At 39.3% G+C, this 27568-nt stretch overlaps 1 protein-coding gene across 2 annotated transcripts in view; it reads left to right on the top strand.

Annotated features, from left to right (window-relative positions):
• CCDC141 (coiled-coil domain containing 141) overlaps positions 1 to 27568 on the top strand; it is a 197222-nt gene that overhangs the window by 69634 nt on the left and 100020 nt on the right. For both annotated transcript variants that reach the window (XM_043577190.1, XM_043577188.1), the window contains exon 6: positions 7943 to 8059. In XM_043577190.1, coding sequence (XP_043433125.1) covers positions 7943 to 8059 — 117 coding nt within the window. The remainder of the gene's footprint in view (positions 1 to 7942; positions 8060 to 27568) is intronic.

Raw genomic sequence — 27568 nt, 5'->3', positions numbered from 1 at the left:
AAGACACTGCATGTCAAAGGCCATGACAGAGGGACTCTGGTGCAGATAGCATGGATATCAATTCTAGCTTTGACATTTACTAGTTACTTCTACACTTCAGTTTCCTTTTCTGAAAATGAGGATAATAATAGTATTTATACATTTTTATAGATTTTCTATAAAAAATGACATTATATATGTAAAAATGTTTAGAGCACAGCTTAACATAAGGTAAGTGCTCAATAAATGTTCAGATGTTCACCATATCATTATATATATTGGTGGTCACTTTCTCAGCTTTACTGGATAATGTCTGCACATAAAATCTTACATGTTGGCCAGATCCCACACCAGTTATCTAAATTACTAGGTAATCTTAGCTTTCCAAAATACTATTGATATGGAGGGAAAATAAATGCCACTTCATGGCTTGGTAGTGAGTATAGTTTCTTCAGAAAGGCAACTTTATTTGTAAGTTTAAAATTAATTTTTTCAGGGTGCCTGGGTGGCTCAGTCGGTCCAACTTTGGCTCAGGTCATGATCTAACAGCTCATGAGTTCAAGCCCCGCATTGGTCTCTATGCTGACAGGTCAGAGCCTGGAGCCTGCTTTGGATTCTGTGTCTCCCTCTGTCTCTGCCCCTTTTCTGTTCATGCTCTCTCTCTCTCTCTCTCTCTCTCTCTCTCAAAAATAAATAAACATTAAAAAATTTTTTTAATTAAAATTAATTTTTTTCTAACTTTTTTACCCTTTAGCTATTTTTTTAGCTCATTTATACTTCTTATGGTTGATTATGTAATCATTAAGCTTTGTCATTTCTAAATACTGTTCAATTGGCTTAACAACATTTTAATTAGGAACAATTATTTAAGCCCCTAAATAGTCACTAAGAGGATTGGGGGACACACACTGTGACTAAATGGCACTCTCTGCAGTGGTAGGACCTGTGATAAAGCTGTTTGATATGGGTGCTCAATGGGAAAGGCTCCACATTGATCCCTGACCCTCAGACCCTTCCATTGTGTGACAGAGTTCGCTGCTGCTACTTGAGCTGTCTGCTCAGCCCCATGGCTGCCTGTGATCTCCTTCTACCACCCCAATCTCTTTTTCTTTCTGCCCCTGGTGCTGAAGATTGTTGGCTTTCCTTTTCTCAGCACTGCTACCACCCCAAGCTGGCCAAGAAGTGGGACTCATTCTTTCCTCTTCCCTCATTCTCATGGTCCCCAAAGACAAGTAAAGGGTATGATTAATTTTAATGATTTTTATAGGAAGATTTATAAGCAAATAAGATAAACAGCACATTTTTGAAAGAATGACAACATCTCTTAAAATTGAGCAGTTATCCTGTCAATATGAGAGTTTCTGACTTTCAGTTTTTCCAACAACCAAGAATGTAGGCCAAAGCTTCAGTGTCAAATCTATTTGCGTGGCTTAGAAATGGAGATGGTAATGTGAGAATATCAAACTTTGGTCCCACTCCTAAGTAGCCCTATCATGTCTTTTCTTTGTCTCTCTGTCTCTGTCTCTCTATCTCTGTCTCTGTATGTCTCTCTATGTCTCTGTCTCTCTCTCTCTCTTTCTCACACACACACAGGGAATATAATTAACTCCAGGTCACTTATGGTAGAACCCTAAGTTATATTGGGAAAACTGTGCCTTAGATATTTTTGGCAGTAATGCACGTTGCTGGGACACTAGGCTAGTCTCTGTTTCCTTTCTTGAAATAAAGACTTTCTTCTACTACTGGGAGGATTTGCCCCAATGAATCAGAGGTAATGCTAGAAATAAAATTTAGGCCCAGAGGTGTCCACTGTACTGATTTTGTCCACTGGACTAAATGGCTTTCTGTCATTAAGTAGTTGAAAGTAAAGAGCCTACATAAACACAAACAAGAGTTGAGGCCAGTCTTGGGAAGGGAAGGGAGGAAGTCCTTAGTGCCATTTTTCTTCTGTATAGATGTGAGAAGAAAAATGTTATGTCAACACAAATCAGAATAATCAAATACATAAAATTGTGACTCCAGACAGGGAGATAGATTATCTGCGAAGCTGTTTATAAAGTAACAAATTTGCTTCATGACAAACAACACCTTTTAGCTTTCCTACTACCCACAGTAGAGGATACTGGGATTCCATAATTTGTTGAGGAGATACTAATACCTTCCAGTTGACTTCAGTAATTCATGGAGGGCTTCCAGATTCCACAAAAGAAACATTGTGAACTTTATCCTCCCAGAATCTCTGGAGATGAAGGCCAAATAATCATAAGCCAATTAGTCCCAGAATGCATCTAAAAAGAAACCCAATCCATGTTTTTGGGAGTAATTCTTCTTTCTTCCCCTGTTCCCAAGTCCTCAGGTACAAAAATTAGCAACATGGCTTTAGTGCCTCTTTCCCTAGTATACATTATCACCCAATGGAGCAAATGGATATTTGAAGTTTGGTTATTGCCTAGTTAAATACAGAGCACATTTGACTACTGGTTTCCCTACTGTAAAAAAGAAAAAAAACCTTATGGGAGATAAAATAGTTGTTATAATACTAGCATGCCTTCAAAACAAAGTAGACATTAAAACTGTCACCTGTGGCCATCCACTATGATTGAAAACAGCTTTATATATGTGTGCATTTTTGATAATTGGAAGAGAGATTATCAAAAATTCCTTGGTTAAAGAAGATAAATAACTGATGCCTTTTCCTCTCCTTTATCAGTTTTTGTCTCTAGTAGTAACAAGTTACTTGTCAAGAATTGTTCTCCACATGGAAAAGAAAATGAAAGTAATTTGAAGCAATTTTCATCTTCCCTTAAGCATTTCTATTAAGGTGGTTTGAATTGCTTATTGCTAGCTCGCCTCCTCCAGCATAGTTTTAAACAAAGATCAAAAAATAAGATCTGATCTCGGATTGTAGAACAAATTGCAGAAAAAGAGACTGGTAGTTTTTGGCGGTCTGATGCATCGCTTTGGGCTGCAGCAGCAGTTCACCTTCGTGCCACCTGAGTGTTTTATTCTTGACTGTCAGCATTTTCTATCACTTGTGCTCCCATGTTTTACTCCTGTCTTTGGAATTCTGTTTGCCCTTGCTGTCGCCTCTACTCACAGCTGGCCTCATCCTCTCAAGCACTGTTCCTGATGGGCCTGACCCACACATCTGTTATCTCTAATGCAATATTTCCATTGATTCCCCGTGGTGGTATATAGAACCTATTTCCATGTTAGAATTAGATTATATAACTATGGTGTTGTGTTTTGGTTTTTTATCTTAAGAATGTTCATAAACATAGCCTATAAGAACCACTTCTTTCCTCTGGAATCCTTTGGTTCTGCAGTGAGAAGAAAAACATTAGACAATAAAGTATGAATTCTGATCATGACATTTCTGCCTCTACCTGTGGAACTTTCCTCTTACTGGTTGTGTGAAGTTGTTTAACCTTGTAACATACCTCCTGGGTGTGTTTCCTCATCTGCTGAAAAGCAAATCTCTCCATAGAGGAGGGATGTAAAGATTGGATGAGGTAACTTGTAACCGGGCTAGAGTAGTCCCTGCCCCCTTTCTTCAAAGGTTGGGTTCATATCTTTTACTTTCATTTTCATTCCCAACAGGGTGTTGAGGTGGGGATGGGTTGTCCAACAAGCTAGCCCTTCTTTGCCCAGTTAGTGCTCTCTTCCCGCCTTTCCCCTCAACTCCCCTTCATGCATCTTCAGTTGCTGCGTTTGAGTCTCAAAAAATGCTTGAGTCTCGTCTAATCAAATAAAGAAAAAAAGTGCAGAGAAGCCCCTTTGATTGCCTCTCCTTCCTTAAAGCTGTCATTACATCCCTCCTTTACTGAAGCAATAAGCTTCTTTGGAAGTGTCATTAACTCTACTTCCTTAGCCTCCACTCAGTAGTCCATAAATGCTTACCAACTGAGATATCATTTCAACGTTCTCCTGTCTCTACTCTTTTAAATTGCCTTTAATTAAAACTCAGTCCTGGAGCACTTGGGTGGCTTAGTCAGTTAAGCGTCCGACTTCAGGTTAGGTCATGATCTTACAGTATGTGAGTTTGAGCCCCGTGTCGGGCTCTGTGCTGACAGCTCAGAGCCTGGAGCCTGCTTCCGATTCTGTGTCTCCCTCTCTCTCTTCCCTTCCCCTGCTCGTGCTTTATCTTTCTCTCAAAAATAAATAAACATTAAAAAAACTCAGTCCTTAGATGTACAATTAACCAACATGGATAGTCTGAATATCCTTGAATAGTGGAACCATTCAGTAAAGATACAATTCAAGTCACATATGTGATTTCAGATTTTCTAGTAGCCACATTAAAAACATAAGGAGTCACATAAAAAGTGAAAAGCAATTATACATGTTGTTTAAGCTAACAAATCTAAAGTAGTAATTCAATATTTAACCAATTCTAAACTTCTTAGCAAGGTATTTTTATTATTTTGTATACAAAGTCTATGAAATTCGCTGTATATTTTATACTCAGAGCACATCTCAGTTTGGGCTTGGCACAATCCAAGTACTCAATAGCCATTTGTGGTCAGTGGCTACCATATAGGATGGTGCAGGTCTACATACAGCATTTGAGTGCATTTTCCTGGCACTCATCCCTAACTTCCAAGGCAGCTCTTGGTTCTCATTGAACATCCCTGATCTCTCCTTCTTTGAATCTGCTGACTTCCCTTCTCTATTTCCCTTCACTGCCTGATAGGTGTTCCCCTTCCCTCCCCAAAAAAGATCTCTACTCCTTCTCTATGTTAGTTTTACCTCCACTGGGCACTGAGTACCTAGAATGTCATATAAAACTGGTAGGATGATCATGAACACATTACTGAGATTAAGCTGGAAGGTAGGAACTGAGAAGAGAGAGGAAAAATGTTGCCATTTCTCCCTTAATCCATCACTGCCCAGAACTGATTTCCACTGCATACTCTGAACAGTTTATTTCTTCCTTCCTATCTATATCCCCTGAACTCTTGGCTCATGTTTTCATCCTCTTGCAAGGACCATGTTCTACAGAATGTTCTGATGCATCATTTACTGTACTTCTCACTCAGGCTTTTGGACAGCAGCTGATATAATTTAAACGCTTATAAAAAGTGCTCTTGGAATATCTATGCAGCTGTCTGCACTAGCTACTTCTGAGATGCAATGACTGATTTATTAGGTGGCAGAGTATTATGGTTGACATACTCTCAGTAATTTAGGTGTCCTGATTTTACATCAGAAGGACTCTGAGAGCCTATTCCGTGTGCATCCCACGGCACCGCACAGTAAATCTGATCTAAGAGGCTGCTCATGTGTGTGATGCCTCATGATGAGATGTAACACCCCTACGATGAACTACTTCTGAGTTTTATACCAGCTTGTTTTTATGTTTCTTCCCAGGGTGCATTTGGTAGTAAAAATGTGTAGATCTAGAGAGTCAGCATGCTTTATCAGGAAGGTATGTGATCAGAATGCACAGAATACCAACTTAGATCTTAAACTGCATTCGCCTATAGGGAATAGTATTGCCATACAGGAATAGTATCCTTTGGGTGTTGAAATAGTATTTGCCAAATCTAGGGGATGAGGTCAGTAGATACCTTTTAAAAATCAAAACAACTCACTCCTTCCTTTCATCACTGATGGCATGTGCTAGATGACAAGACTTTGACTCACAAAATTGAGTAGGATTATCTGAGAGTTCAGGGTTCTCACCTGTTTTTAGAGATTAGCAAACACCTGTTTGTACCTATTTTTTATTCACTGAGATTCTATATTAACTTTCCCTATTAAAGCATTCTTGAAATTTCTGAGTTCCTCCCACGTTGGCTAAGAATAAATAAAATTCACTTCCAGTATTTAAGAAGATAAATGCTCTCTTTAAGTTAGTTATATTCATGATCCATTTTTCTTTGATGAAGCCTTTAAGTCATTCCTCTAGTTGTGTATTTATATGGGCTTACTGCATCTTTTGTGAGAAATTATTTTAATAAAAATAAATTAATGAATAAATTTTTAAAAATTTAATGTTTATTTATTTTTGAGGGAGAGAGAGAGAGCGAGCGAGCGAGCACACATGCAAGTAGGGAAGGGGCAGAGAGAGAGAGGGAGACACAGAATGTGAAGCAGGCTCCAGGCTCTGAGCTTTTGGCACCGAGCCCGATGCGGGGCTCAAACTCACGGACCACGAGATCATGACCTGAGTGGAAGCCAGATGCTCAACTGACTGAGCCACGTAGGTGCCCCATTAATGAATAAATTGTATAGCTCTTGATAAAATACTCTCTGTGGGCTCTAATATGCATACTGTACATATCATCTAGTTCTAATTGGGTTAATAGAAATACAGATTATCTTCAAATAATTGTAAATACACTAATACAATATGTAGATATGGAGTTTATCTAATGTGCACATTATCCACAGCTTACCAAATATTCTGAAAAAAATGAGGTGCACTTCACATGAAAATTGCTGTAGGGTTACTATTACTTTTTAATTGCACGGTTGTTATCTTAAAATGCCAGTTAGCAAAGATTTCCAGTTAGTGGAAAGCTGGAGAAACCCTCTTGCCCCCAGTTGTACTGCTTATTCCATGCTGAAAAATGCTAAGTGTTGGTATAAACCATTTTATCTCATAACCAGCTTTGTGATATCAGCCCTGTATTGATAATGGAATGTTCTATTCTAGGTAACTCCTAACTTGATTTCTGTGTAGTGTGTGTGTGTGTGTGTGTGTAGGGGGTACATTTATTATGTGGAGAGCTTCAGGACTAACCTAGCTTTCTCTTTGACCACCTGGTTCATGCATTTCTCCATGTTATAGGAGTTCAGAGAAATCCCAAGGCTGTTGCGGACAAGACAACCTGGTCTGTAAAAAGACATAGTATAATGTTTGAGCACTGCCCACCATTCTGAATGGGGTGACAGGATTCATTTTTCAGGTTTGAAGTAATTCTCCCTAATGACCAGGGCTGTAAGACTTTAGGTGATCTAAGATGGCAGCAGGACACAGTGGAAAGAGAATGAACTTTGGATTAATGTAGGTTTGCAGGCAAATCCTGGTTCTGCCTCTTACTGTATGGCCCTCGGTAAGCTGCTTCACCTCTCCTCACCACTACAGTGATGATATCGTACTTGTTAGAGAGTTGTGGAGAGAAACAGAAATGAGGCCCAAAAAGCAAGTAGCAAACTGTCTAGCATGTTGTGTGTGGGCTCTTAGGGATCAGTAGCTGTGATGTGATCATGAAGATAATACTGTGTAGGATTTGAGAGTGAAATCCTCTTTGATTTAACTGGAATAAGGAATCTGCATCTAGGGTCTCCATATCAGCAGTCCTATGTCCACTTGTGTCACCATTTAAAAATGTGCAGCTTCTTTCAAGTCTTTTGCTATTTGTTGTTTCAACCCTGTGTAAAGCATGTATTATAAATCAAGTCTAAATGAATGTGAGTCATGCCCTTAGCTATTTACTATATCAACAGAATTTTAAAAACTTCTCCATTTTCTGAATACAGATTTTCAGCAATTGCAACAAACTAAGTATTTTTGCATTGTCTTTTTAGAGTGGAAATATAATTCTACATATGCTGTTTAATAGCTTCATGTGAGTTTATGTAGTAACTATACTCACATTCATATTCTTATCCAGAAAAGATTTATATCCTAAAAGAATGCATGATTTATAGACTGCAGGAACCTATTTTGTTGTTAGCAGATTTTTGAATTATTTTCTTTATTCCATGTAATCTACTGAACTGATATATCATTTTCATGCTTTTCAGGAATTGCCCTATTTTTTTTCTCTTATGTAGAGATTGAAATGAAGAAAAAATAAAAACCCAATCATATGAATTTAACATGTGAAATGAGCTTATGTAAAAAGAGACTGAAATAGCTTAAGTTTTGAAAAATTAAGAAAATACTTCTGAATTTCTACTTGCCTTTTCTAATCACTTGAAATTTGGTTTCTCTTTGTTGCTTCTTACCTAGGTTACTTGTTGGTTTCAGAAAACCATAAAAGATTTGCAGGAACAAAGTCTGGGCTCATCACTTTCAGATAATGAGGAACTAATCTGTAAGCATGAGGAATTGATAATAAAAGCAAAGGTAAGAGACACATTAAAAAATAATTTAAAAATGCATAGACTTCTTTTGAATACACTTCTGTAGGTAATATAGAGAAATACCAAAACTCTCTCTGAGTAATCACTATTTACACAGAAAAGATTCTGATAGCATTAGCTAATACCACTGCCTACTGACTGGGCTTCTAGAATAATAACCAACAAAACAGCCTCTACAACAATAATAACTATCTTCTTTTGAATAGTTAGTATGTATCAGACACTGTATTCAAGAGATGCATTATATAAATGATCACAAACCCATAAGGGGTAGGTATTGTTTTAGAGATCAAAACAAACAAAAAACAGAGGCTTGGAGATGCAAAGTAACTTGACCAATGTAATGTATCTTGTCAGTGGCAGAGCTGAAATTTGATTCCAGGTTTTGTCTAGCTCCAAGGACCAAACTCTCAAACTACATTCTTCTAGCTTTCTAAAAAAATCTTTTCCCTACACTGAAGTCTCATTATTCTATCACTTTTATGATTTCCGGGTATAGTTTCTTGCTGTTCCCACTTATATTTCCCCATTTCCTTGACTTGTTTCACATTTCTTCTTTTTGTAAAAAAGTAATGGCTACTGGCCAGTCAACCACTTGTAGGTATGTGGAATGTGCAAAATGGAATCATGAGATACTGAAAGCAAGATGAGCAGAGTGGCCGGCTGTGTAGAGGGGCTCCTCTCCCCCTGGCGTCTTGTTATTTGGAAATTGATTCATTTGTATGTGTGGGGTCTATAAATACTTTCCAAAGTTCTTTACATGTGCCCCATTTTAATCTGTAAGGAAACAAAAGTTCATTTGTAGTAGATTGAGTGGGAACAGTGAAAACTTTAATCAGTATCAAGACTTAGAGAACTTTCTATTATTAATATCTTGGGTGGTTGATAGCTATAGATTACAGCAAGTCTTGAAACTCTGGAAAACATGGGCAAGCACTACTAGATAAGGGTTGAAACTAAGGAAGACAAACCAAATAAATATTTACATGTTTGGAAGGGTGGGATTGGCAGCAGGCATGGGGAGGGGTACAGTCAGGGGAAGCAGTAGACTGCATTTATCTGGACTGAAGTCTCAGAGAGATCATGATGCTTTTGTTTGTTTATTTATGGCTTCTCTCTGAACACTGCAGTATACATAGGTATCCCATGTGTTTGGTTTGAATATTTGCCTGATCGATAAAAGATTCAATTACAGAAGACTGTTACGGGGGATGATTTTTTAAAGTTCTTTGAAGTTTTTCCGCAATTGGTTTATCTGTTTAGGAAATTATTATTATTTTTTGTTGTTGTTAAGGCTAAACAGCAGTTTATTCTCTGGGTGTCAAACTCTTAAGTGTTTTTCAGTGAAAATTCTATCAAAATCCCTAAATGCTAAGCCGAAGAGATGACCTGAATTGCACAGAATTGTCGCCTCCTTTAAAACAAACAAAAGTGGTTTATTCACAAAATTTAGACATACTTGGAGTTTTATTCCCTGTAATACATGGTTCCTCACAGCCCTGAGGAAAATCTCACAGTCTGGAGAAAGTATTTGTTGACTTATAACCTCAGTTCTTACAGGATTTTGACAAGTTCTTTCATATAGATAGTAATGTTCTACTTCTATCTTTCACAACTTTAATTGGCTCCTATTTCTTTATCCCTTCTTAATGCCTGACCTTCTAGCTCATGGGTGCTTTTACTGAACTTCTTCTGTTATTCAGCCCTGTTGCCAAGTTCTTCACTTCAGCGATTCCGTTTTTCATGCCGTTGCCTCACACTGATTCATCTTTGTAATTGTTTTGTCCTGCTTCATTTATCTAATGTTCTTCTTTATATCTTAAGATATACTTTATTCATATATTAAATGTTTGATCTGCCCAGGGCCTTAATTCTACTTCCTCTGATTCAGGTATTTCAGTGTGTTGTGTGTGCTCATCAGATGTTATTTTTCTCTAGTTAATATTCCCTTGGGATATCAGCAATTTTTGACTGGTAAGGTTAGTGGTCTAACCTAGTGGTCTAACTGGTGAGGCAGTGAAAGCTAGTGGTCTAACTTGACCCCTTCTAGATGAGTTGGGGTGGGGGGAAGGGGCTGGGTGCCCTTGAGTGCAGAGAGCTTCTGTTGTTTCAATTAGGGTTCAACCACTCCTGGTTTTCCCCTCTACCCCAGACACATACAAAGAAGGGGACCCCTTGAAGGACCTCCCACTGATTGGACTTTCAATCCTGCTTTGTTTCAAGACCCATTTCCCGGGGTTAAGTTCTATCCCTTTCACTTAGTGAGAATTAGAGAGGGCTCACTAAGAAACAGATCAGTTTGATTATCTCTCATATAGTAACCATCTACCTGGTCAGATTCCAGTGTCATCTTGATGTTATTTCTTCCCTCTTGTATTGAGGGAACTGGACTGGAGCCACTATTTTCTGTCCCAAAAATGGTACATTGACAAGCACTGACCAAGTAGGTGCAGAAACAAAGCGTCAAACCCAGAAAGTTGTCCCCTGGCATATCTCCTGCCAGGGTGTCTAACTTTATTCTATTCTAAGACATATGCTCCTGACACTGGGACCCAACCACCTTTTGGTTCCTCATGGAAAGTTCTCATATCTATAAACTTTCTTCTCACTTTGTTGGCCTTTAGAAAAAGGACCAACTACAGAATATGTAGGGCCCATCGTAAAGTGAAAATGTAGAGGCCTTTCTTAATAAATTGCTGAGATTTCAATACAGCAACAGCAGAGCATTAAACCAAGCATGGGGCTCTTCTAAACTCAGGGCCCTGTGTAATTAGTCTTATTTACGGTGTTAAGTGTTCTTCAAGGACCTACCAACATTTGCGGGTTAGATACTTTCCTTAGCTACCTTGGACTGACTGACCCTCTTCCTACCTGGATGAACAAGTTTTCTAAAAAATAGATTATAATGTTATAATGGGTTATGTCCACATTTTAAAAATGGCTCAAATCTCTGCTGTCACTTGCTGTGTAACTTTGGGGGCATTTGATGTCTTTTAGCCTTACCTTCCTCACCTATAATGAGGAGGTGTGAAAACTCAATTAGAAAATATTTATGGGAAGGGGAAGAAGAAAAAAAAAAGATAAGGAGGGAGGCAAAGCTTAAGAGACTCTTAAAAACTGAGAACAAACTGAGAGTTGATGGAGGATGGGAGAGAGGGAAGGGTGGGTGATGGGTATTGAAGAAGGCACCTGTTGGGATAAGCACTGGGTGTTGTATGGAAACCAATTTGACAATAAATTTCATATTAAAAAAATATTTGTGAAAGCACCCACATTTTAGTAGTGGCTCAAAAATGTTTTTCTTTCCCCATGAATGGTGTAAATGTTCAAATAGTTTTCATGTGTCCTTTTTCAACCATCTCATTCCTTGTTCTTAGGGAAGGATTCCAATTTTATATGACCTTAAGCATGAACCGGCATATTATATTTTGGAGTTTTGTTTGGGTATGGGTATGAGGAAAGGAAGGGGGAATGTTTCTTTCAAAGTAGGTTTAATGTATAAATAAGGCCTCAAGCTGGGGATTTATTAGTGAAACTCATAAATAATCTGGTAACACCGGGAAAGTAGGTGTTTCTGCTCCCCACAGCTAAATTGAACAGCAGGAAGCTGTTCTGTATTGCTTGTTAGTCTACACAGTAACTTCTTTCTAAATAAATTTTGAAAATGCCTCTATCATTTCTCACTGGAATATATTCAAATAGGAATTTGGAAAACTTCCTATCTCTTAATAAATATGATACCTTATTCAGAATGTGTTGAAATAATTGAACAAAAGGAATTTTTATTATAATCTTTGACTATGAGTAAATTGTATTAAATCATTATACTTTGTTTACCAAATAAGAAAGATATTTTCCTTTTACATATGTCGCAGATAAAGAAATAGCAGACATTGATGATTATAAACCACCTTTTGGTTAAGAGCCTTACATACTCCTAGATTTTCTCATATATGAATTTGATTCCCCAAGGCTTGAATTCAAACTTTGGAGCTCACAGTTGTTTTTAGGATGTGTTAACATAGTATATAAATAAATACTTCCTTATTTCTTTTGATGAGGTATAATCATTCCTTCTCCTATACATCAGAAATAATGTTCATATAAGAACTGCCTTCAGGAATGAACTTGAACTTCTATTGGGAGGAAAACTTTTCCAATTTGTGTGCAGTGATTGGTGCCTACAAATTAATTGACAATAGATTAACAGGAGTAAAGACAAGGTTTATTTTCATATATGCATGGGAGATCACAGTAATGGAAAATTTGTGGAATAGCCAGAAGTTCAGGTTTATGTATATCAATTTAACAAAAAGGGGGTGGGGGCTGAGGGCCCCAGTGGAAGGGTATGGAAGGTTCTGTTGGGCTTTTTGATGTAAATGAAATGGGCAGTTTGTATTCTTCCTGGCTGGAAGTTTCCCAGTGGGAGAGTTTATGGCAGCTGAATTTATACTTCCTGGTACTAAGAGTCAGTCTTCTTTCAATTAGGAAATTCTCTGGGAAGAGAGTCAATGGTAGTGATATTTTCAGGAGACTTTGCTTAAGTTTAGGTAATATTTCTTTCTGTGACTGCAGATTGTTTAGATGTTTTCAGTTTAAAGTAATTCTCATACCACTGTGGTAGGCTATTAATCCTCTTCTGTTTCTTCAAAGCTTGGTTTAGTTCAGACCCTTTGTAGTTCATGCATACTAGAAACACCTGGGCTTTGAAAAACTACTGAGATCTGAACCTCGTGCTCAGAGATTCTAGGTAGTTTGGGTCATCAAATTAATTAATTTTGTCAATCTTAAAATGGTTATGTTTTTATGAAAAAAGCAATCCAGATTTCTCCTTCTAAAAAAACTGGGAGATGTGGTAATATCAGGCTCACCTTTTCATATAGACAAAACAACACTTGGTTGGAGCCCTGTAATAGCTATTTCCTTTAGAGAAGGCATATGCACTCCAGTTTGCCACAGTCCCTACCGTTCCTCATTACTACCTCCCCTCCCACCTTTGTTTTACCTCATTCACATTATGTGCCCAGCCCCTGTAAGCATTTGGGTTAGAGACATGATGAGCAATTTGTACCATCCAAGTATAGTAGTGGTGAAACTGATTTGCATTTTTGAAGATTACCTTGGAAACTGTGAATAATCAGAATGAGAGGGAGTGATACTGAAGACAGGAAAGTCACTTAGAAAGTGTTTCAATTTTGATGAGAACAACTTTAGGTGTAGTGTAATGTCTTTTGAGATTGAGGATATCATGCCTTGTTGGTTTTTTTTAAATATATTTATTTATTTTGAGAGAGAGAGAGAGAGAGAGAGAGAGAGAGAGAGAAAGACAATCCCCAACAGGCTCCGTGCTGTAAATGCAGAGCCTGATGTGGGCCTTAATCCCACAAACTGTGAGATCATGACCTGAGCTGAAACCCAGAGTCTGATGCTTAACTGACTGAGCCATTCAGGCACTCCAATCCCCATCTTGAAGGCTTAAAAGAGACTTATAGCCTTGTTGTTCAACATGTGGCCCACAGACAGCAGCAGCATCTGAAAGTCTTAGAAATACAGAATCTCAGACTCTAACCACTAAACCTTCTGGGTCAGAATCTGCATTTTAACAAATTTCCCCAGAGGATTTGAATTGACACTAAAGTTTAAGAGACACTGACTTAGAGGTTTTCCCATTTATTTCCTGTATGTCCATATTCTCCTTAATTTTCCAGATGACTATATGTTGTTTATGAAGTCCTTGGCTAACAATGATCTTTGGTATTCTGACATGTATAGAAATATCATCTTCAATGTTTTCATATAGTAGAATTCACATTCCTCAGTTCAAGATTAAAACCATCTTCCATGATTCGTCATCTAATCCGATTTTCCAAGTCATTGAAAATATTTTCCAGTTGTTGCTGAGTGATTTCATAAATTGGATTTGTGATCTTAGCCTCAAGTTCCTTCAAAAAGTATTATTTGGAGATCTTAAAAAATACCAGTCCTTAAGTCCCACATAAACTGTATTTAGAGGAAAAAGCCAAGTTTAAAGTTACAAAATATTTATAACTATAAGATAAGAAAGTAAAGCAGAATCTCTTGCAAACTTATTTGAATAATTTAAATGCATAATTATCATCAGTAGAGCCACTACAAGGAAGCGGCTCTTTAAAAATATTATGTTTATTGTTTTATTTTTCTGATTACATAATACATTTTCATTTTAGAAAAATTAGAATATACATAAAACTAAAGAAATGTGAAGCCACACTGTGTGGATGTGGATGGGAATGGGAAGGAAATAGAAAATATACATAAAATTGAATATCCCCAAACTGGGTATGTGAGTATAATATACTATATGTTTTTATATACAAAATTATGTATGTATGCACTGTGAGTTTTCCAATTAGCATTATAATCATAAGCATTTCTCCATTGAAATGCATATTTTAAATATTTTAATGATTACATGTTATTAAACCATATACCTATATCATACATCATTTTATTCTCATTGTGGCACGTATTAACCTGTATAAAGAAGCTGACTATTCTATTTAAACTTTCATTACATCCCCAAATTGTTTCACTGAAGGTCTGTGAGAAAATGGTAAAACCACTATAAAACATACTGCTGCAGCGAGTCAGCTTACATCATCTCTGGTGATTATAAGGAAAATGTATAAAATGAAGCAGAGTTTGTTTCTTTTATAATGTTTTATGTAATGGAAAAAATAAAGTGGGGTCTGGGTCTGAAATGTCTCAAGGCAGAAATTAAGTGAGTCCCCAAACAGTAAAGGCACCTGCATTAGTGCATTTCAATTCCTCTGTCTTCATTTTAGTGAATAATTTGTTTTACTTGTCTGATTTTTTAATGAACTTCCCAATTAAAAGCAGATGTCACTTTTTACAGAACATAAATTAGAAACAATTTCATTACTAACAGGCAAAATAAGTATAAATAGTACTGCATTTGCCTGTAAGCATTGGGAAAATCTACAATATGATGGGCTTTTTCACATTGGTAAACTTACTGGAGCCTTAACTTGTGGGTTAATTTAAAGCTTAGTGAACCATATGCTTTCATTTCTAGGGGAAATTTGATTTCGAAAGTCCCTCAGAAATGTTTATGCCCATCTAAGAAAGAGGTGGGTTAAGGAAGGAAATAAAGAACATTGTATTCCATGATCACCAGGTTTAAAACTACCTGCTGTCGTTTTGTTTACAGAATCTTCACCAGCTCATTAAGTTTAAAGGCTTAGAAAAAGTTTCCTCTCCCTCTTTTTTTACTTATGACTTTTACAGTAATTCTTTATACGTTTTCTTCCAACCCCTCCCTTCCCCCTCCTCCTTTCCCTCCTCCTACCCCCCACTACCATCCACCTTCCTCCTCCCTGTCCTCTTCCTCCTTCTTCTCCTTCTCTTCCTTTCCTCCTCCACCTTCTTCCTCATTTAGCCCTTAAATGAAATTTCCACAAAACATGGATTTGTATGGTTAAACTATTATTACAACTCAAAGTAATACTGCTATCATAATCATAATAGCAAAAATGAGTCGATTTAAAGCAGACACCAGAGAAGCATTTTCTTATGGCTTAACACACTCACCCCTTAAATCCCTACAACCTTTCTATTCCACTTCAGCATCCACTTGGAGACTTTCAATATGGAGGCCTTAGATCTCTGTGATGTTCATCATTCCAAAGGCCTTCACCTCAGCTTCCCAGTCCTGTGGCTGCACTTGGTTCCAGAGCATCATCTGACCCTGCTCTCCCCACACTCCCTTTCCTTTTGCCCTTTCCTGGCTTCCCTCCTCATAGTCTTCAGCCTGGGCCACCAGCGCTACTTGTGAGTAAACTCAATCAAGATGAAACATTTGCAGAATTTTCTGATTAGATCTATTTAAAAGGAAATGGCCTATTATCGGTTAGCCTCATGAATCCCTTTATTTATTTATTTTTAAATGTTTTTTTTTTTTTGAGAAAGAAACAGAGAGAGTGCGTGCACACAAGTGGGGAAGGGCAGAGAGAGAGAGAGAGAGAGAGGGAGACACAGAATCCGAAGCAGGCTCCAGGCTCTGAGCTGAGCTGAAGTCAGACACTTAACTGACTGAGCCACCCAGGCGCCCCATGAATTCCTTTATTTATCATCTGTTAACTCCCTGCTCTGTTCTCCATAATAACCAGTACAAACTTTCATCCTCTTTTAAAGCTCCCGGACAGGCTTTGCTTAACCTCAGAGTCACTCAGCCACAAAAGGTAAAATTGCTTGACTCTTTTCTTCTCTGCCCTTGTTGTCTGAAATTTCCACCTCTTTTCCAAATCCCCTCGTTTCCAAATCTAAGCCTCTGTCCACTGTTCTAGGTCCCACCTTTTCCATCTCTTCAGTTTGAGTCTCTCTTCTTAATACCTCATTTTTCAGTCACCCATTCCCATCTTCTCTCAATTACATTTTAGTGTCACAAAATCAAAAACAAAACACTGCTGCTCAACCCTTAAGATACTATTCCACTTTTTCCTTGGCTACTGTTATGGCTTGAATTGTCTTTCCCAACATTCCTATGTTGAAGTCATAACACCCAGCATGTCAGAATACGATCTCTTTTGGAAACAGGGTGATGGCAGAAGCAATTAGTGAAGATGAGGTCATTAGGGTGGATCCTAGATCTATATAGCTTTTTAAAAGGGGACATTTGAACCCAGAGGCAGACATGCACAGAGGAAAGATGATGTTAAGAGACACAGGGAGAAGATGGCCCTTGACAAATCCAGGAGAGAGGCTGGGAACAGGTGCTTCCCTCACTGTTCTCAGGAGGAACCGACCCTTCTTTTTTTTTTTAATTTTTTAAAACTGTTTGTTTATTTTTGAGAGAGAGAGAGAGAGAGAGACAGAGCTTGAGCGGGGGTGGGGCAGAGAGGAAGGGAGACACAGAATCTGAAGCAGGCTCAAGGCTCTGAGCCATCAGCACAGAGCCCGACAAGGGGCTCGAACTCATAACTGCGAGATCATGACCTGAGCCGAAGTTAGACACTTAACCGACTGAACCACCCAGGTGCCCCAGGAACCGACCCTTCTTATCATTTCCATGCCTTCCACATTTGTTCTCACCTTTAGTCTTGATTTAGTCTGTGCTCTCAGCATTCAAGTTTTTCCCCCTCATTTTCTTCTTCTTTTCAAAGTTAATTGCAAGTGATAGTGTTGGAGTTGACATGGGAAGAGTGAAGGTAAAAAAAAAATAGGCATAGCCTGAGGTCAGCTTGGTTACCAAAGAGGAAGAGGAGGAGAATGAACACAGAGTGTGCTTCAAAAATGAAACCAGGGGCAAGTGTTAAACGCCTTAGTCAGAAAAGCTAAGTGGAGACAGAAGCTGTAAACAGACTTCGGTATGTAATTCAAGATTGGGCCCCACAGAAGTTAGCCCAGAAGCAAAACAAAGAGAGTAGCATTCACATTTAGGGTGTCTAGACAATATTTTGAGGTCAGCACATGGGGCAGAGAGGGTCTATCTAAAGCTCTGTCTCCATTCCAGCCTAGACGGTGAGCCCTATGCAAATCTTAGCCCGATGACCTTGGGACACAGTGTCAATCCAGACTCCTTCTCTGGGAAGCTCTTGGATACTCCCAGCACTTGCCTTTCCCTTCTATTATTTTTTTAAGTTTATTTTTATTTATTGTGAGAGAGAGCAAGTGGGGGAGGGGCAGAGAGAGAGGGAGAAAGACAATCCCAAGCAGGCTCATTGCTCTCAGCTCAGAGCCGGATGTGGGGCTTGAACCCACGAACTGTGAGATCATGACCTGAGCCGAAGTCAGACATTTAACCACCTGAACCACCCAGGCACCCCTCCCTTCTTTTTCTCACAGAGCATTGCTTGTTGTTTAATTAAAGCAACTTTTCCATCCTTGCTGGCATTTCAGTTGTTCACATGTCTGGTATCTCCACATGTTTGATTTCTCCACGGCTATGAATTTCTCTAAAACAAGGCCATGACATATTCATTTATGGATTTCCTGAAGCATCCAGTAGAGGAATCTGGGACACCTAGCATTTGTTGGGTCAGTAGATGACTCTATTAGAAACAAAGCTGGCGGCAACATGTTACCCCATGTTGGCCCTTGCCAGACTTCTAAATTGCTGTGGTTTGTAAGTGACTTTCAGTTTGGCTGGGAGGTCATGAGTCATTCTCTCTACTACATAATTATGGATTAAACATAATTTGATAGGAAGACTTGATTCTAAAGCAACAGAGAAATAATGGTCAAAACTTTGTGAAAGATGGATGCAGTGTTAGAAGGAAAGAAATCTGACCTACACTAATGTGTGAATGTCTGCCACCTTCTTAACAATCCATGACTTTTGTTTTTCTTCTTCTTAAAATTTTCCACCACCCCATCCCATCTCTAATTTTTTAAAGTAAATGTTTATTAATCTAAACACAAGAGTGGAATTTCAGGCAATGTTGAAAAGTGAGGTGATTTGCAGAATGGCCAAACCCAACGCTGCCTCTAACTTCTACCTTCTATTTTTTAAAAATTTTTAAAAACATTTATTCATTTTTGAGAGACAGAGTGCTAGTTGAGGAGGGCAGAGAGAGAGGGAGACACAGAACCCAAAGCAGGCTCCAGACCCTGAGCTGTTAGCACAGAGCCTGACAAGGGGCTCAAACTCACAAACCATGACACTGTGACCTGAGCCAAAGTCAGAGGCTTAACTGACTGAGCCACCCAGGCACCCCTAAGTTCTACCTACTCTTAAAAGTAAAGTGTTTCTTTGTCATCTTTTTCCCCCTTTTTTTTCTTGGAAGTTTGTCCCTCTTAATTCCCTTGACTTATTTTGCTCATCCCCCACCCTTGTCTCTTCTGGCAACCACCAGTTTGTTTTCTATATTTCCTGAGTTTGTTTCTGTGTTCTGTTCTTGTTTGTTCATTTAATCATTTGTTTTGTTTTTGAGATGCCACATGTAAGTGAAATCATGTGGCATTTGTCTTTCTTTGTCTGACTTATTTCACTTAGCATGACACCCTTTGGTCTCAAATGCCACGTTATCTTCTGAAGCTGAAAAATAGCATGTCCTATGATGGTAATAGGGCATTACAGGCACAGAAAGGGTGTGCAGGGTGAATTCTTTGTAAACCTGGTGTTTGTAATACAGAGATCCCCTGCATTGTGAATCTGGAGATTTGAATCATTTTTTCCTTTTTCAGCTTGTTGAGATATAATTGACACATATAATTGTAAGATATTTAAAGTGTACATCTTGATGATTTGATATATGTATACACTGTGAAAAGATTGCTCCCATAACAATTAACACATCCATCACCTCACATATTTATCTTTTCATGTGTATGAAAACAGTTAAGTTCCACCCTCTTAGGGAATTGCAGTTATACAACAGTGTTATCCACTATAATCACCCTGTTATACATTAGATCTTCAGACCTTACTCATCTTATAACTGAAAGTTTGCCACCTCTTTTACCAACCTTTCCCTATTTTCCCAGCCCCCAGCCCCTGGCATCCACTTTTCTACTCTTTTTCTGAATTTGACTTTCTTTCTTTCTTTTTTTTAAGATTCAATATGTAAGTGATAAAGATACTTAAAGATTCTCATTCATGTGTACAGTAAGTCCCTGAGAAAGATTTAAAGAAACTACTCACAAGAGGGCTCATAGGGAGTATTCAGATAGGGTTAGGCACCTCTCCTTTTGTATGAACTGTCATGCTAACATGATCACAGTATCTGATGTCACTGTATGTAGAGTACAGATGTTCTACCCAGACACTCACATCTTGAAAAATACTGTCACTTCTTGCCTATCAGTAACCAGCACTTTCAAACACTGAATGTTCAAGGACACATGTTACGGGCTTCAAACCATTTCTGTAAGATGTTCCTGCAATCTGGGATTGCTGTGCAGCATTACCTTACACAGCAGTTGGCTTGTGCAGTCATTTTGCTTCTCTGCATTCCAGGAACAAGAAGAACCACTGGCTGTATATATTACACACATGTCTGCACATTTGTAAATATATCTGGAAAATACTGGGTATTTGTTTTCTTCTTGCTACTTTAGATTTGTGATCTTATTTTTCTTATAGGCAACTTTAAGCCTCTTTTCTTCATAGCCCTTTTGAATAGGCTGTTCTCACTGAAGAGGCTTGGAGCTTATTTGGGAAGAATCCATGACAGCATTTGCTAATGGGATAGGAGTGTGTGAGTGTATGTGTGTGTATGTAAGAGTGCATGAGTGTGTATGTGAATGTGTGGGTGAGAGTGTGTGAGTGTGCATATATGAGTGTGTGTGTGTGTGTGTGTGTGTGTGTGTGTGTGCGCCTGTGCAGGCAAAGGTCGGTGGTGAGTACTGAGGAGCCTAAGCACAGCCTTTCCAGAGAGACAGGGTCAACAGGGTCTCATGAACAGAATTCCCACTCAAATCTCTTCCACCTGGTTCCCTCACCTTAAAGGCAACTCAATCCTTGCAGCTACTTAGATCAAAAGAGTCTTCACTTCCGAGAGGAAATCACCTGGGCTGTATCTTCTAAATAGATCCAGAATCCTACCATTTCTCACCATCTCCACCACTGTCCTGGGGACTGAGCCACTTGCATGTTTGCCAAGCTCATTGCAGTAGCCTCCTCACGAATCGCTGTGCTTGCATCTGCACCCGTGTCTCTGTACCCCTCCCCCTCCATGTATTCTTAATGATAGCCCTGTGGTTTTATTTATTTTTTAATTTAATTTAATTTTTCTTTTAGCTTTTCATGACTACTTGTTATTTACCATCAATTTTAAATGCATTTTTTATTATTTTATTTTTTTCAACATGATAAATGTACTTTTTTTTTTTTTTTTTTTTTTTTTTTTTTTTTTTTATTTATATGTTTATTTTTATTTTTTTTTTTTCTGAAATTTATTGACAAATTGGTTTCCATACAACACCCAGTGCTCATCCCAAAAGGTGCCCTCCTCAATACCCATCACCCACCCTCTCCTCCCTCCCACCCCCCATCAACCCTCAGTTTGTTCTCAGTTTTTAACAGTCTCTTATGCTTTGGCTCTCTCCCATTCTAACCTCTTTTTTTTTTTTTTTTCCTTCCCCTCCCCCATGGGTTCCTGTTAAGTTTCTCAGGATCCACATAAGAGTGAGACCATATGGTATCTGTCTTTCTCTGTATGGCTTATTTCACTTAGCATCACACTCTCCAGTTCCATCCACGTTGCTACAAAAGGCCATATTTCATTTTTTCTCATTGCCATGTAATATTCCATTGTGTATATAAACCACAATTTCTTTATCCATTCATCAGTTGATGGACATTTAGGCTCTTTCCATAATTTGGCTATTGTTGAGAGTGCTGCTATGAACATTGGGGTACAAGTGGCCCTATGCATCAGTGCTCCTGTATCCCTTGGATAAATTCCTAGCAGTGCTATTGCTGGGTCATAGGGTAGGTCTATTTTTAATTTTCTGAGGAACCTCCACACTGCTTTCCAGAGCGGCTGCACCAATTTGCATTCCCACCAACAGTGCAAGAGGGTTCCCGTTTCTCCACATCCTCTCCAGCATCTATAGTCTCCTGATTTGTTCATTTTGGCCACTCTGACTGGCGTGAGGTGATACCTGAGTGTGGTTTTGATTTGTATTTCCCTGATAAGGAGCGACGCTGAACATCTTTTCATGTGCCTGTTGGCCATCCGGATGTCTTCTTTAGAGAAGTGTCTATTCATGTTTTCTGCCCATTTCTTCACTGGGTTATTTGTTTTTCGGGTGTGGAGTTTGGTGAGCTCTTTATAGATTTTGGATACTAGCCCTTTGTCCGATATGTCATTTGCGAATATCTTTTCCCATTCCGTTGGTTGCCTTTTAGTTTTGTTGGTTGTTTCCTTTGCTGTGCAGAAGCTTTTTATCTTCATAAGGTCCCAGTAATTCACTTTTGCTTTTAATTCCCTTGCCTTTGGGGATGTGTCGAGTAAGAGATTGCTACGGCTGAGGTCAGAGAGGTCTTTTCCTGCTTTCTCCTCTAAGGTTTTGATGGTTTCCTGTCTCACATTTAGGTCCTTTATCCATTTTGAGTTTATTTTTGTGAATGGTGTGAGAAAGTGGTCTAGTTTCAACCTTCTGCATGTTGCTGTCCAGTTCTCCCAGCACCATTTGTTAAAGAGGCTGTCTTTTTTCCATTGGATGTTCTTTCCTGCTTTGTCAAAGATGAGTTGGCCATACGTTTGTGGGTCTAGTTCTGGGGTTTCTATTCTATTCCATTGGTCTATGTGTCTGTTTTGGTGCCAATACCATGCTGTCTTGATGATGACAGCTTTGTAGTAGAGGCTAAAGTCTGGGATTGTGATGCCTCCTGCTTTGGTCTTCTTCTTCAAAATTCCTTTGGCTATTCGGGGCCTTTTGTGGTTCCATATGAATTTTAGGATTGCTTGTTCTAGTTTCGAGAAGAATGCTGGTGCAATTTTGATTGGGATTGCATTGAATGTGTAGATAGCTTTGGGTAGTATTGACATTTTGACAATATTTATTTTTCCAATCCATGAGCAGGGAATGTCTTTCCATTTCTTTAAATCTTCTTCAATTTCCTTCAGAAGCTTTCTATAGTTTTCAGCATACAGATCCTTTACATCTTTGGTTAGATTTATTCCTAGGTATTTTATGCTTCTTGGTGCAATTGTGAATGGGATCAGTTTCTTTATTTGTCTTTCTGTTGCTTCATTGTTAGTGTATAAGAATGCAACTGATTTCTGTACATTGATTTTGTATCCTGCAACTTTGCTGAATTCCTGTATCAGTTCTAGCAGACTTTTGGTGGAGTCTATCGGATTTTCCATGTATAATATCATGTCATCTGCAAAAAGCGAAAGCTTGACTTCATCTTTGCCAATTTTGATGCCTTTGATTTCCTTTTGTTGTCTGATTGCTGATGCTAGAACTTCCAGCACTATGTTAAACAGCAGCGGTGAGAGTGGGCATCCTTGTCGTGTTCCTGATCTCAGGGAAAAAGCTTTCAGTTTTTCCCCGTTGAGGATGATGTTAGCTGTGGGCTTTTCATAAATGGCTTTTATGATCTTTAAGTATGTTCCTTCTATCCCGACTTTCTCAAGGGTTTTTATTAAGAAAGGGTGCTGGATTTTGTCGAAGGCCTTTTCTGCATCGATTGACAGGATCATATGGTTCTTCTCTCTTTTTTTGTTAATGTGATGTATCACGTTGATTGATTTGCGAATGTTGAACCAGCCCTGCATCCCAGGAATGAATCCCACTTGATCATGGTGAATAATTCTTTTTATATGCCGTTGAATTCGATTTGCTAGTATCTTATTGAGAATTTTTGCATCCATATTCATCAGGGATATTGGCCTGTAGTTCTCTTTTTTACTGGGTCTCTGTCTGGTTTAGGAATCAAAGTAATACTGGCTTCATAGAATGAGTCTGGAAGTTTTCCTTCCCTTTCTATTTCTTGGAATAGCTTGAGAAGGATAGGTATTATCTCTGCTTTAAACGTCTGGTAGAACTCCCCTGGGAAGCCATCTGGTCCTGGACTCTTATTTGTTGGGAGATTTTTGATAACCGATTCAATTTCTTCGCTGGTTATGGGTCTGTTCAAGCTTTCTATTTCCTCCTGATTGAGTTTTGGAAGCGTGTGGGTGTTCAGGAATTCGTCCATTTCTTCCAGGTTGTCCAATTTGTTGGCATATAAGTTTTCATAGTATTCCCTGATAATTGTTTGTATCTCTGAGGGATTGGTTGTAATAATTCCATTTTCATTCATGATTTTATCTATTTGGGTCATCTCCCTTTTCTTTTTGAGAAGCCTGGCTAGAGGTTTGTCAATTTTGTTTATTTTTTCAAAAAACCAACTCTTGGTTTCGTTGATCTGCTCTACAGTTTTTTTAGTTTCTATATTGTTTATTTCTGCTCTGATCTTTATTATTTCTCTTCTTCTGCTGGGCTTAGGCTGCCTTTGCTGTTCTGCTTCTAGTTCCTTTAGGTGTGCTGTTAGATTTTGTATTTGGGATTTTTCTTGTTTCTTGAGATAGGCCTGGATTGCAATGTATTTTCCTCTCAGGACTGCCTTTGCTGCGTCCCAAAGCGTTTGGATTGTTGTATTTTCATTTTCGTTTGTTTCCATATATTTTTTAATTTCTTCTCTAATTGCCTGGTTGACCCACTCATTCGTTAGTAGGGTGTTCTTTAACCTCCATGCTTTTGGAGGTTTTCCAGACTTTTTCCTGTGGTTGATTTCAAGCTTCATGGCATTGTGGTCTGAAAGTAAGCATGGTATAATTTCAATTCTTGTAAACTTATGAAGGGCTGTTTTGTGACCCAGTATATGATCTATCTTGGAGAATGTTCCATGTGCACTCGAGAAGAAAGTATATTCTGTTGCTTTGGGATGCAGAGTTCTAAATATATCTGTCAAGTCCATCTCATCCAATGTCTCATTCAGGGCCCTTGTTTCTTTATTGACCGTGTGTCTAGATGATCTATCCATTTCTGTAAGTGGTGTATTAAAGTCCCCTGCAATTACCACATTCTTATCAATAAGGTTGCTTATGTTTATGAGTAATTGTTTTATATATTTGGGGGCTCCGGTATTCGGTGCATAGACATTGATAATTGTTAGCTCTTCCTGATGGATAGACCCTGTAACTATTATATAATGTCCTTCTTCATCTCTTGTTACAGCCTTTAATTTAAAGTCTAGTTTGTCTGATATAAGTATGGCTACTCCAGCTTTCTTTTGGCTTCCAGTCGCATGATAAATAGTTCTCCATCCCCTCACTCTCAATCTAAAGGTGTCCTCAGGTCTAAAATGAGTCTCTTGTAGACAGCAAATAGATGGGTCTTGTTTTTTTATCCATTCTGATACCCTATGTCTTTTGGTTGGCGCATTTAATCCATTTACATTCAGTGTTATTATAGAAAGATACGGGTTTAGAGTCATTGTGATGTCTGTATGTTTTATGCTTATAGTGATGTCTCTGGGACTTTGTCTCACAGGGTCCCCCTTAGGATCTCTTGTAGGGCTGGTTTAGTGGTGACAAATTCCTTCAGTTTTTGTTTGTTTGGGAAGACCTTTATCTCTCCTTCTATTCTAAATGACAGACTTGCTGGATAAAGGATTCTTGGCTGCATATTTTTTCTGTCTAGCACCCTGAAAATCTCGTGCCAATTCTTTCTGGCCTGCCAAGTTTCAAAAGAGAGATCAGTCACGAGTCTTATAGGTCTCCCTTTATATGTGAGGGCACGTTTACCCCTTGCTGCTTTCAGAATTTTCTCTTTATCCTTGTATTTTGCCAGTTTCACTATGATATGTCGTGCAGAAGATCGATTCAAGTTACGTCTGAAGGGAGTTCTCTGTGCCTCTTGGATTTCAATGCCTTTTTCCTTCCCCAGTTCAGGGAAGTTCTCAGCTATGATTTCTTCAAGTACCCCTTCAGCACCTTTCCCTCTCTCTTCCTCCTCTGGGATACCAATTATGCGTATATTATTTCTTTTTAGTGTATCACTTAATTCTCTAATTTTCCCCTCATACTCCTGGATTTTTTTATCTCTCTTTTTCTCAGCTTCCTCTTTTTCCATAACTTTATCTTCTAGTTCACCTATTCTCTCCTCTGCCTCTTCAAGCCGAGCTGTGGTGGTTTCCATTTTGTTATGCATTTCGTTTAAAGCGTTTTTCAGCTCCTCGTGACTGTTCCTTAGTCCCTTGATCTCTGTAGCAAGAGATTCTCTGCTGTCCTGTATACTGTTTTCAAGCCCAGCGATTAATTTTATGACTATTATTCTAAATTCACTTTCTGTTATATTATTTAAATCCTTTTTGATCAGCTCATTAGCTGTTGTTATTTCCTGGAGATTCTTCTGAGGGGAGTTCTTCCGCTTGGTCATTTTGGATAGTCCCTGGCGTGGTGAGGACCTGCAGGGCACTTCCCCTGTGCTGTGGTGTATACCTGGAGTTGGTGGGCGGGGCCGCAGTCAGACCTGATGTCTGCCCCCAGCCCACCGCTGGGGCCACAGTCAGACTGGTGTGTGCCTTCTCTTCCCCTCTCCTAGGGGCGGGATTCACTGTGGGGTGGTGTGGCTCGTCTGGGCTACTTGCACCCTGCCAGGCTTGTGATGCTGGGGATCTGGCGTATTAGCTGGGGTGGGTAGGCAAGGTGCTCGGGGGCAGGAGGGGCAGGCTTAGATCGCTTCTCCTTAGGTGATCCACTTCAGGAGGGGCCCTGTGGCAGCGGGAGGGAGTCAGATCCGCTGCCGGAGGTTTGGCTCCGCAGAAGCGCAGAGTTGGGTGTTTGCTCGGAGCGAGCAAGTTCCCTGGCAGGAACCGGTTCCCTTTGGGATTTCGGCTGGGGGATGGGCGGGGGAAATGGCGCTGGCGAGCGCCTTTGTTCCCCACCAAACTGAGCTCTGTTGTCAGGGGGCTCAGCAGCTCTCCCTCCCTTTGTCCTCCAGCCTTCCCGCTTTCCGAGCAGAGCTGTTAATTTCTGACCTCCCAGACGCTAAGTCGCGCTTGCTGTCGGAACACAGTCCGCCCGGCCCCTCCGCTTTTGCAAGCCCGACTCGGGGGCTCTGCTTGGCCGGCGAGCCGCCCCTCCGCCCCGGCTCCCTCCCGCCAGTCCGTGGAGCGCGCACCGCCTCGCCGCCCTTCCTACCCTCTTCCGTGGGCCTCTCGTCTGCGTTTGGCTCCGGCGACTCTGTTCTGCTAATCCTCTGGCGGTTTTCTGGGTTATTTAGGCAGGTGTAGATGGAATCTAAGTGATCAGCAGGACGTGCGGTGAGCCCAGCGTCCTCCTAAGCCGCCATCTTGCCGCAACTCTCTATTTTAAGGTTTCGATAAATGTACTTTTTAATCCTCACCCCCTATTTCCCCTATCCCTCTCCCCACCTCCCTTCTGGTAACCATCAGTTTGTTCTCTGTAGTTAGAAGTCTGTTTCTTGACCTGCCTCTCTCTCCCTTTTTTCCTTTGCTCATTTGCTTCCTAAATTTCACATGAGTGAGACCATATGGTATTTGTCTTTTTCTGACTTATTTCACTTAGCATTATGTTGTCTAGTTCAATCCATATTGTTGCAAATGGCAAGACATCATTATATTTGATGAATAATATTCCATTGTGTATATATACTGCATCTTCTTTATCCATTAATCTATCGATGGATACTTGCACTGCTTCCCTAGTTTGACTATTGTAAATAATGCTGCAATAAACATAGGGGTGCATATACCCCTTTGAATTAGTGTTTTTGTATTTTTTGGGTGGTGAGATTCCTGGATTGTAAGGTAGTTATATTTTTAATTTTTTGAGGAACTTGTATACTGTTTTCCACAATGGCTGTACTAATTTGCATTCCCACGAACAATGTGAGAGGATTCCTTTTCTCCACATCCTTGCCAAAATGTTTTCTTCTTGTGGTTTTGATTTTAGCCATTCTGACATGTGTGAGGTGATATTTTATTGTAGTTTTGATTTGCATTTCCATGATGATGAATGACATTGAGTAT

Source organism: Prionailurus bengalensis, chromosome C1, assembly GCF_016509475.1.
Source record: "Prionailurus bengalensis isolate Pbe53 chromosome C1, Fcat_Pben_1.1_paternal_pri, whole genome shotgun sequence".
In the NCBI taxonomy this organism is placed as follows: Eukaryota; Metazoa; Chordata; class Mammalia; order Carnivora; family Felidae; genus Prionailurus; species Prionailurus bengalensis.
Note: the sequence above shows the minus strand (reverse complement) of the source record. Positions and strands in the feature narration are given on the sequence as shown.